The sequence below is a fragment of the Telmatherina bonti genome (assembly GCF_933228915.1).
Source record: "Telmatherina bonti genome assembly, chromosome: 21".
Classification (NCBI taxonomy): Eukaryota; Metazoa; Chordata; class Actinopteri; order Atheriniformes; family Telmatherinidae; genus Telmatherina; species Telmatherina bonti.
Window position 1 is genome coordinate 10,217,882 of NC_136630.1, and position 12,183 is coordinate 10,230,064.

A 12,183-nucleotide genomic window follows, 5' to 3' on the forward strand; every position below is an offset into this window, starting at 1 on the left:
CCCCCAAATTTAAAGGAACATAATTGTTCTTCATTTCTTTATTCGCTTCGCTCTCAGGGGAAAGATTTTTTGAACATGGACGTTGTTTTTGATGTGAGAATAGCGGTGTTATTTGGTCTGTAGGTGACGTAGGCTGCCTGTCCCGCAGGTGCTCCACTGATACTTCCATATGCATGACTCACATCTCTCATCACTCGGCAAGACGGGTCCTTCATCAGTCCTGATGATAGACGGACACACATGCTCTGCAATCTGTACAAGCTTTCAGGCGCCGCGTGACAAAAGGGATTGAGTGAATCTTAATTTACTGAATTTCATTATGAGAGTAAGCACTCAACATACATACATGTATATTGTATAAATGTTGAAAATAATTCCTGCCATTATCTAGTTTTAGTCATTTGCCAACAATTCCATCAGGTTTTGCCTAAAAATATAAGATGTTCCGATGCCTCTGCAGCCCACATGGAAGAGCACACACTCCACATTCCACGTTCTTTTTCCTTTCTCTCTTGTTTTTAATTTTAAATTATGCTTCTTATTTTCTAATGTTTCAATGCGATGGACTGGCAACCTGTCCAGGATGATCCCTGTCTCTTGCCTGCTAATTGCTGGGGTATTGTCCAGCTTCCCTGTAAGCATGAATTGGACTAAGATGTATAGAAAATGAATGAATGGATCAATGTCTCTGTAAAGGACTTGGAATCATCCTGTGGTTGTGCTTTACAATTAAACTTTCCTCACTTTGGTTTCCTTTTGATACCTGTTATTAATTACATTCCTGCCCGTCACTCTCCTGTTGATAAAGAGAAAAAAATTCCAAAGAGCAATTCAATCCAATTTGATGAACGCAACTAAAAAAGTGCTACAAGACGACAGTAAGGACAGTAACATCAATGAGAAGGAATAAAGAAGCTTAAGGGCTGAAATGGGAAGCTGAAGATGTGGATGGTGAAGGCAACAGTGGTCCAAAACACTTGTAGCTCTGAAAGCAACATGGGAGAACGGCTTCATTAAGCTGGACCTTCGACAGAGGCCCTCTCAACATACAGATGGATTTTGTGTCTCTTATTTCATTCACATCCCTCCAGCTGGATCTCCTTTGACCGTCACACTTACTTCTCCCCCAGTGCCAAATTATTGCAGCGGTTGTGGCAGTCCAAGAGTTTCCCTCAAATTGTCCCAGTCCTTCCTTTTCCTTGTGTTTTAGTCCTAAATTCCACAAAGCCCATGTTTGATTTGGCTACTAAAGTTAATCTGACTGTGTGTGCAGAGTCTTTAGGATTCCACTTTGGATTTGTCTGGACTTATTAACCTGTGTTCCAACCTCCACATGCACTACAACAAGACACTTGTGTTTTAACCCATCTGCTGAGCTTTAAAGTCAGATCCTAACTACACTGGCTCCACATCCTGTCTGAGCAGTACTTCTGTATGTTTTTAAAGACAGTGCACATTGTATAATTTTGCCATTACAGCTGCTAAGTCAGCAGATAACACCCACAGTTATTGGTAATGAAAAAAAATGCAATATGAAATCATGATAGTTAAATACACAAACAGATTACAGCTAAACATTAATGCTGCCATTGGAAAAAATGTGTATTTCTTCAATAAGTTCATTACTATTATCTTGGCTTTATTGTGGTGTCTAAGGGTGTGTTTCTAGTGTCAAGGGTTCTAAATAAGACGTGGCATCTATCCTCATGATGGAAATGGAGACATTAGATATCATATGTCAGATATGTATACATAAGATATTAGACAGGTGTACATGAGAGCACCAGTCTGGGGTTGATAAATGGTTGGCCTGTTGGGCGTTTCGGTTGCTTTTCTAATGTAAATGACTCGTTGGTTTGGCACAGGTCTTTGTTTTCTGAGTGCTTCTCGTATAAAGCAATGATATACTACCAAATCTATTTTATGTTGCTTTTAAACAGGTCAATTATTCTCAGAATTTCCCCCAACTTTGTCTTTACTGTTTAATTTCATTTTGATCAGGTTTGCTTCTTTCTTTTTTATTTATAACCCGTAACTGAAAATTGATTTCATAGTTACTAGGCCAGAAAATTGCAAAAACATGCTGCTAAACTTGTTGTCAGTTTTTAAGTGGTTAACCAATTATTTGCTCTGGTGTTAAAATAATAATCCATTCATTTTACAAAACATAATGGATGAAGTATTAAACTTCAAAGTGTAAATGGAGTGCACAGTTTTGCAATACTTTCCTTCTGTCCATAATGAATAACATAAACCTCTCCCAGAGCAAAGCTCAATGTTACACAAACAATAATGTTTTAAATACACAGTCACCAAAGATTCTGAATTCTTTTCATGCTTTTAATGGATAAATGTTATTATCTCCAACTCAGAAAATATGGGATCTGTAGCAAAGTAGAGGATTAAATCAATATTATGGCCCAGTCTAAAACATGCTCCTGTAACAAAGCAGAGAGTAATGGAAAAATCAGAGTGGTCAGTGTTTGGAGTCTGTAACATTATTCATCTGGTCTCCTGAATGGAGTCTTATCTTGTCACGAGAGCTGCACAGAAAGAGAGTAGTTTCCATGGCAACAGGTGACCTTGAGTTTAAATAACTTCTCTTTGAGTCAATTTAAGTCAGACAGGTGTTGGTTGAAAATTTACGCCATGCCATCAATAGGACTTGGTTTAATGAACCAAAACCTACAGAAATCTTAGCAGAAGCTGAATTTGACAGTGAATGTGAGGTGAAAGAACATCAATGCCAGTTGGCAAGTTTTTTTTTTCTTTTTTCCTCTGCAGTATGTTGCTCAGTGAGAGGCCCACAAGCGACCCAAATGCCAGACAGATATTCCTCCAGGACGCTGCTGCAGATGATTGACCTCCATATGACAACATCAGAGATGGAGGCTTTGGTCAGCTACCAGATCATTTTCTTCATTTGCTGTTCAATCATTTTCTTTCCCTTTAAAATACCCCCCAACACACAGCCCCTCTTCTTTACTTCTATTTTTTTCTAACAACCTTCAACTCCTCATGAATTTCTCATTGGTAACTGCATATTTATGTAGTTCTTGTTGGAGGTGTCCCAACCCAAAATAGACCATTTTCTGGCTGGTCAGTTAGTAGTATGCAACATTGATTATGTATTGAAATACAGAAGATGAGCACAAAGTCAAAAATCCTTTGTCTGTACATTCCACAACACTGCAGACATTTAATCTTCACCAACACGATGCCTTCAAACATCCCAAAAGCTATCAAAAGGAACTATCCCTAATAATTGTTTGTTTGTTTTTTTTCTGTATAAACTTCTGATTACTCATAATTTCTATTTTTAACTAATTGTGGTGATAGTGATTACAAATAGCTAGCTCTTTCAACTGTTTAAATTGAGCACACAAGCTACTAGCTAGCTAGCATCAAGTTAGAGATGCAAGCGGAATATCAATTTTTTCACCTGTAGCTTCAAAACTGTGCTATAACTTTATGTTAGAGTTCTAACACTTAAGTGTGTTTTTCCATATTTTTTTCTGTTTCTGGTCCACATCATATGAAAGATTCAGCCCTGGTTTACTTTTTGAGGTCCTGTTGGGTCTTGACAGCCTTCCCGATGTATGTTTTGTATACAGAGCTTACCAGCTATGAAAATAATGCTATGTATAAGCTCAAAGCATTTAAGATTTCAGTAAGAACTCTCCAAATGCATGAGTCAAAGAGTCAGGATTTCCTCCAATGCACACAACAAAACAATGTTCAAACATTTTCCATCACCTTGCAAAACTGTAATGAACAGCAAAAGAACTAACCAAGGTTGAACGACAAATGTTTCATTTGTAGGTTCCTACTGCTTGATATTTATTTAACTGCACCAGATAGTTTGTAGGGAAACTGCTTTTTTGGTGCACATCCAGATTTTGTGAGTATTTGTATTCAAATAAACTGTGCTAACAGAACCATTTATGTAAACCTTAAAACAAAATGCCTTTTTGTTCTTTATAGTACTTATGTTTGCATTAAGCAAAGGCTCTACAAAGAGAAAACACACATATATGTTCATCCAAAAAGGCTCTTTAATTGGTCTAAGTGATTAATTACAGGGTGAAGGAGCCTGGTAATAGAGATACTAGAATAGCTTTCAATTACCTCATTTAAATTTGATAATTAAACAGTTAGAGAAGATAGGGCAAAGAGGGATGGTAGGGAGATATAAAACAGTGGAAAAAGGGGAGTGATGAAAAATCTTCATCTGCCAACAGATAGATAATATAGTAATGGCAAATGATCCAATTATTCAGCAACAGTTTTTGAATTGAAAAACTCAGAATGTGCTGAGGTGCGTTTTAGAAAAAGTGTGATTATAAATTTCTATCATATGTAGAATACATGAATATGACACTAACCAACCTCAAATAACACATTCATCTATATTGATATAATACGTAGAATAGGGAATTAATCTGACGTGAGGCCCTGTGTGTGTTGTGTTGTGCTGTACTGTGGCCTCACAATGAGACCAGGAGAGGATGAAGAGTCCATGGTTTAAGACACCTAGTGCTGGTCAATACTGCCTCAATCTTGCAATCATTTTGCAGATTGTGTTCATATGGACTGCTTACACAAACAGATGCTTCCTCTCACTTACTTGTAAGTGAAGACGTGAGGGGTTTAACTCCAAAACATACACATATAACAAATGTCACGCAAATTTATTAACGGGTGTCTGAAAATGATTATTTTCAATCTAGTAAACTCCTCCTCTGCTGTGTCTGATGGCAAAGTGATTAAATGTTGAATGCCTTGTGTCAGAGTTAAACTCTTCACATCTGGATAGCAGTTGTCTTCAGATTACCTTGCTACACTGGCTGCTTGTTTTTCCCCTCCAGCTGTAAACAGTTCATTTACAGTACTAGACAACACCCAAAACTGAATCCCAACCACGCACAATGTAACATAAACAACACACACAGCATGAATAATCATGCGGTAATACCACAAACTGTAATAAACTTAGTGCACATTAAAGTGCAGAAAACACAAGTACTGTTCATGGGAAAGCAGCAAGTGAGTTAAACCAACAATTCCAGCTTTCTTGAGGATAAATTGGTGACAGTGCAGTCTTCTTGCACTGTATCAGTCCTTTGCACCAGTAAAGTTTGAAGACTCAAAACTATAGTCTTTATGACACAAAGTCACATTCAAAATTTAACAGATATTTTAACCATAACTATACCCTTTTTTAATCATACCCAACCAAATCACTTCTTTCCACAGTGGATATGTTTAAGTATTGTCTTCTGTACCTCCACAGTTTCCTATTAATTAGGTCTTTTATGGTTTCCAGTTATACTTCAGATTCCAGACTGGAAACCCGTCGCCACGGCCGAAGTACACAGGGGCTTCCCATAGGCTGGCCCCCAGTTCCATGGCCTGTCTGGGCTTCTGATCCAGTTTGAGACCCCTGATAGACACCATAAGCCCCATAAACACTGTCCTGGTATAACAGGGGCCCCTGCCCTCCACATGGCCCACCACCACAGGCCAACAGTTGGCACACTGGGCTGGAAGCCTGGCTGTGGTGCTGCAGGTCCAGTGGACCGTGGTAGAGCGGAAGCCCAGGGTATGAATTCAGGTAGTGTGCGTACTGTCGGCTGAGCAAGCTGGTGGCCCTTCGCATCACACCCCGCCCTATCCCTGTTCCATGTCGCACTGCTTCTCCATATGTAGGCAGGTGGGTGGACTGGGAGTATCGCAGCCTTTGGCCTTTACGCCCATTAGGCTTTCTCTGGTCCTCCCTAATGTGGAGGTAGGCCTGGCTCCTTGGGAGGCACAGGTTGTTTCGAATATGGGCAGGGTTGTAAGCCTTGGCAGATGTGGCTGGAGTGAGAATGCATGGAAACAGGTCTGGTAGGGTTGAAGGGGACTGGCTGGACAGAGAAGACTGGGATTCATCAAGCTGACGAACTTGCTCTGTACCCCAAGTTGCTTTGAGAAAAGAAGGGCGGCGGTTCCTGCGTCTCCCTCTCAGCACAAGCTCCTCTGGGGGCCAAGAGCTGTAGTTCTCTACCCGAGGACAAATCCCTTCTCCTGAATAAATGTTTTCAACAGGTGGGGAGGAGATGTGGTTGTCTTGGAGGTGGTTGGCTTTGAGCTCACTCAGACTGATTGGGCTTTTGTCACTCTTTATCAGCTCTCCATGTTTTCTCCTCTCGATATCGCCATCCTCACATTGAAAACTCTTGGACCTCCTTTTCCGTTGAGTAAAACCCATTTGGACATGCTGGTTTTGGGATGACACAGGATGAGATGCATATATGTCAGGAAGTTGGAGATCAGTGTATGGTATGAAAGGTGAATGAGAATGGGAATCTATATAGATTCTCCCAGTAGTTTGGTAGTGGTGTGGGTGCTGATGAGGCAGCGGCTCTCCCACTGCAAGGTGGGGACTGCTCAGGCTAGACACAGGAAGTGGTCTGTCATACAGACATGATGAAGAACGAGTTGGAAGTGTGTAGCGTAGTGGCGTTGGTCTGGTTACACCCCTGTGCTGTTTCAGAGTGGTAACACCAGTTAGAGGTGGAGTAAGGGAGCGCTGAGGAAGAGTACAATGGTTTTCCGTAATGTAAGCGAAGCCTCCCGGCACGGCCTCTGTAGCAACCTGTGGAACTCGAACAGGCAAGCTACCCCCATGGCGACTTAAATGCTCTATGGTCTTGGTGGCATTATCCAGGGAGCTCTCAACATTAGCTGTGGAGACCAGATCTTTGGCAGTGCGAAGCATCTTCAGCATGTTTGCTTGGGCATAACTGGAGGTAAGATCAGGTTTGGCCAAACCAGATGAACGTCCAGGATCCTCCACTCCTTTAAAGCAACTGTAAATACCCTGGTAGATGGGAAAAGACAGGAACAAAATCAATAAGATTACAGAGAGATGGTAAAATGAATTAAACATGTTTAATTAACCTTAAATTAACCTAGCAGTCTGAATGAGACAAATTGCTCAGAAATCATTTGAAATAATTTCAATCAATTTTAAGCAGTCTCAAAGTGATAACCCTCCTTGACGAGCAAAATCCCCCAGTGACAGAAAAGTAAAAACTTGATTTCATCAATGTCTAATTTCATCACTGAGACAAGTCATCCACACATTCATTATGCATTCTCCTGGGACTCAAATAAAAACCATTTAAGCTGAGAGGATTGCCCTAATAAACGTGCACAACACACAAACCTAATGTCCCTTTTGAAAACACACTGTCTCCTACTGCATGGGCAAATAGTCAAATCCCATGACTTCTTGCTTACAGTTGGCCGAGAGACCCTGAAAGAGACAAATTTAATTTGGTCCTTGGGGCCGCCCCATAAGGATTAATGATCAGATAGTCATTTAGCCGTTAATCTGATAAAACCCAGATCCAGGCACAATGGTATAATTACACAGTAGAAGAAGCTGGAGTCTGCAGACATTTCATTGGCTGTAACTTGAGCCAGCGCTGTCTGCCTCCATAACTCCATTGCCAAATAGCATCAATGAACTGAATTTGTTATTGCAATTAGCCTAAATTTCCACCCATAGTTAAATGCTGAGTAAACTGCAGAAGAAGAGCTTTATTTTCTGTTTTTATCTCATTCCTTGTAAGAGCACAGTACATTTTAGTTACAACTAAAAAAAGATTTTCCAATGAAACCATGTAATTAGATGCCAATACTCAACCATTTGCGTTAAAGTGGCTCATTTGATGAGAAATTATGTAAAACAGCATATCAAACAGAAAAAAAGCCAAACAGCCACTTAGCAACAAAATGATCAACCAGCCAGGCGTTCAATTTCTCAGCCAAGCTGTTACCCAAGTAATCCAGTTAGAAGGATAAACACTCTAATGACTTAATAATAAATGTCAATTATCTTGCTCCACTTCTATCAAAGCATGTGATAATTAATGAAGAACTCAAATGTTTCACTGAAACAACTTCACGGTGAATTGAAAAATGTGCAACTCTCACCCTACTGATGGCCAACAGGAAGTCAAGTTTGTCAGACTTGTGCAGGGAGTGTCGCAGCTTCCAGTAGAGCAGGTGTTCCCAGGCAAAGACCAGTAAGCTGAGACCCATAGCTACCAGAAGCATGTAGAAGACACCTGCCATGTTGTCTATGTCCAACTTGCTGCTCATTACTTCGTTCTTCTCGTTCTGGCAGATGCCTGATAACCAGACTGTCTCCAAGCGTTCAGTGTCTCCTATGGGTTGTCAGGAGGTGAAAAGGGGGTGAAGAAGCAATGACAGTAGTTGAGTTGAGAAAACAAAAAGAAAAAGACTTTAATTTATTATAATTAAGAATTCCTACTGTCTCAGCCAGACTGGATGTGTGATGGATATTTGTTGTCAGAACAGTCACACTGCCGAATTACAGGTCTTGAGGTCTTTTTTTTTATTTTTGTGATCACCTTTTTGATTTATTTTGGGTGTTATACAAAATAACTTTCCATCCCCTGTGATGGACTGGCGACCTGGGTGTACCCTGCCTTTTGCCCAAAAGACTGCTGGGATAGGCTCCAGCTTCCCCACAACCCTTCATCAGATTAAGCGGTTAGGATATTGAATGAACTTTCCATCCCAAGGGGATCAGTTGTACATTGGCACATATAAGGTCAAGTTCCCTCTACCCTCCCACACCCATCCACCCACTCACCCGCAAAGATGGAGACAAGACAAAGTGCAAAATGTAAGATGAAAGAGATATACAGTATATCAAAGAAAATCTTGATGCTCACATAGGCATTTATATGTCAATAGATATATTATTTTACAAATTACATAAGAGCAACAAATAAATAAATAATAAAAAAGGGAACCAAACTAAAGACAAAGTAAATAGTTAAACAAATTAATGGGGGGGGGTAAGGGGGAGGGCACCATTCTTACTTGACATAGATTTGACAAGTCAGAAATTATCTCCTCCATCATGACAATAATCAGAGACGAACACCTTTATTAAAAATATTGTTCTGACGAACCACAAAATTACCTTTTACAAGATATAAAACATTTTTATATACACACACACACACATATATACGTGTGTGTATATATATGTGTGTGTGTGTGTATGTATGTATATATATATATATATATATATATGTATATATATATATATATATATATATATATATATATATATATATATATATATATATATATATATATACACATCTTTTATTTCAGCTGGGGTTTTGTTTCTTCTTTGTTCACTGTGGTTAGTAACTGGTTTCAGGTTCTTAGCCAGATAAACCAACACTAAACAGTGATGTTTAAACACAAGACCTCTTGTCATTAAAAAAGCTCACATGCAGTCATGAGTTTTTGGGGGGGTTTTTTCTTCATAAAGAAGTCATTTGCAATTCTGTGCACACAGTACAGGCATTGCTTGCAAAAAATAGGACACAGATTTCCTATCTTATGCATGAACAGCACGTAAAGATGCATAAATCCAAGAGCATAAACAAAGACTTTGGTTTATCTTGGAGCTTTTTATCTTTCTTTTTCTCCACTTAATAAAGACTAAATCTGTTTGACACCACAAAAATGCTTTGACTCTTTATTTTCGTCTGGCATCTGCGTCGCTTCAGTTTCATATTGCATCACTATGAAGAGCAGATGAGCCTTCCCACCATGAAGGGATAACATCTACAGCAAACAAGAGTCAATTTGAGTCGTATCACGTGATAGAAAAAAAGTCCAGCTTTATATTACTAGCCCAAGCTATAAAGCTGGATGGATTTATGCTTGTACGGCGCATACGTAAGGTCAGTTATGACATCACTGCTGTAGTCTCCGAGTAAATCTGTGGAGGCCTGATGAGCATCTCTTCTGGACCTGACGTGCACCCCTGTTTGCAGCAAATTCGTGCAGAATTGTGTCTGATCCGTTTGTGATTACATGTTTCCAGATTTCTAGAGCTTCTCACTGATTTTGTGCAGAAACCACAGTAGAGAAACAACATGACAGCATTACTATACTTGAGTGCGAGAGCTCATTTAACCATGCAGCGTCCATGCCACCGCCTTACCGTACCCATGCAAGTATAAATCCAGCTTAACCCCTGAGCAGACCTATTGCCATTAAACAACTGACAAAGGGAACTTATGCCTCCAGATCATCAGCTGGCAGTTTCCTTGATTTGTAATCCAGCCCTAGCGATTAATCTGCTCCTCATCAGTAATGCATGTGCTCAGATTTGACTTTGCCGGTCAAGAGCGTTTCACTGTTCAAACCAAATAGACCTCCTTGAATTCCTTCTTTGCATATTTGCAAATGTTTGTCTGGCTTCTGCACTGTCTTAGAAATGGGAAACAGTTGCATTTGTGTTAAATACAACATATAACCAGAAACAACCATGAAAATACTCAATTCAACTTAATTTCAATTTATTTTTATTTAAAAGGGACAATGCCAGTTAATGAACGTCATGTACAGTTAGCAGACGTAAACAAGCCAGATTATAGCCATAGGCTAATTTCGATCTGTTGTCCCCTAACAGATGTTCCCTAAAATTACAACATAAAACATTGTAAAAGCTTATTATTCCATTATTAAACAATCATTATTATAAGTCATTACATTCATTACATTAGTTAATACACCCAACAGACGTGCCTAAGTACAGCCATAACAGAGTGTAGTCAATATAAATATCATTCAAAATAGCAGTGTTTCAGGGTGAAATACAAAATGCACGTATCCTGAGTTTCTGCTGGCCGAGAATGCGTTCAGCTTATTGTCTATTTCATACAAACGGGCTGTAATAGTAATAGTCGAAGTATACAGGTGAATAAGTTATAATAATTTTCTGTTACATACTAGTGAACTAAAATAGTATTAGTCGAAGTATGCAAGTAAGTGAGTTTATAATCACCAGTATTCTCTATGTAATAGAAGCTATATTACTAATAATTACAGTTGGTGATCTTTATTTATGTATTGCCCTGGCTATTGTGTCTAAGAAGCTATACTAATAATTACTACAAATATTATGTCGTTGCTATGGGTTCTAGCCTATGATTGATTAGATATGTTAATTGTAATTCAACTAGTAATTTTAAAATGTTTACAGGACTGGTTAGATAACAACCAGTCTTTTAGCTCCATTTTAAAAGACATATATGTGGGGCACTCTCTGCTTATGTGTGGTAGGCTGTTCCATAGCTTCCCACCTGTGACAGACAAGACTGTCTGGCCGAAAGTGGTTTTCCTATAAGGAACTACGCAGTCTCCTCTCGCTGCAGCTCTCGTTACCCTGGCTGCAGGTTGAGTATTAGAGCGTTTAATAAATTTCGTCAGTGGCAGAGAGGCCAGGTCGTGTAATGTTTTGTACACTAAACATGCTTGTTTAAAATCAACCAGGTGTAAAATATTACATGTGTGATGTGTTAACATTTTTTATCCAATAGTGACTCGGCTGTCTTAAGTGTTGTTGCCCCAGTAAAGGACCAACTTGTCAGACAGTACTCCAAACGTGAGAGGATCACTGAGGATAAAAACATCTGAGCTGCAGTATCAGTCAGGTTATTTCTTATTTGCTTAAAATTTTGAAGATGAAACGTGGTGGATTTAAAGAGTTTTCACGTGTTTTTTAAATGATAAACAGGGGTCAAGGGTGACTCCGAGGTATCTAAATTCATTCACTAGACTGAGTTCCTCACCATTTAGTAACACGTTTGAATTTGTTATTTCTAGATTGCGCTTACTCAACATCATACAAACCGTTTTTTTGGAGTTCAGCAGGAGGCAAGATTTAGTTAGCCATTCTTGAATGCAAGTCAAGGCACATGTGGGAGAATTAGAAGCCTCGGAGCTTGTTTTTGCCGCCCTGAGGATTACGACATCATCAGCATACATTATGGTATGTACATTCTGGTATTGACTAGGCAAAACATTAATAAACAGAGAAAATAAGATCGGCCCAAGGACTGATCCCTGTTGGACCCCAATGCGGCATTCTAGGCTAGTTGACTTGACACCATCAAAAGTTACATATTGTTTCCTCTCAGACAAATAAGAGGCAAACCAGTGCATAGTGTGTTCTGAAAAATTAAATCGAGTTAATCTGGACAGCAGGACCTGATGGTTTACGGAGTCAAAGGCTTTTTTTTTAGATCCAGGAACACAGTGCATTGCTATCCAGCATGCTTTTAACTGTCTCTA

At 39.4% G+C, this 12,183-nt stretch overlaps 1 protein-coding gene across 1 annotated transcript in view; it reads right to left on the reverse strand.

Annotated features, from left to right (window-relative positions):
• Window positions 1-5,326: 5,326 nt before the first annotated feature.
• Window positions 5,327-12,183, reverse strand: part of LOC306771960 (glutamate receptor ionotropic, NMDA 2C-like) — a gene marked incomplete at both ends in the record, with an annotated part of 64,010 nt that continues 57,153 nt past the window's right edge. The window contains 2 exons of the mRNA XM_079261327.1: window positions 5,327-6,865; window positions 7,987-8,219. Coding sequence (XP_079117453.1) covers window positions 5,327-6,865; window positions 7,987-8,219 — 1,772 coding nt within the window. The remainder of the gene's footprint in view (window positions 6,866-7,986; window positions 8,220-12,183) is intronic.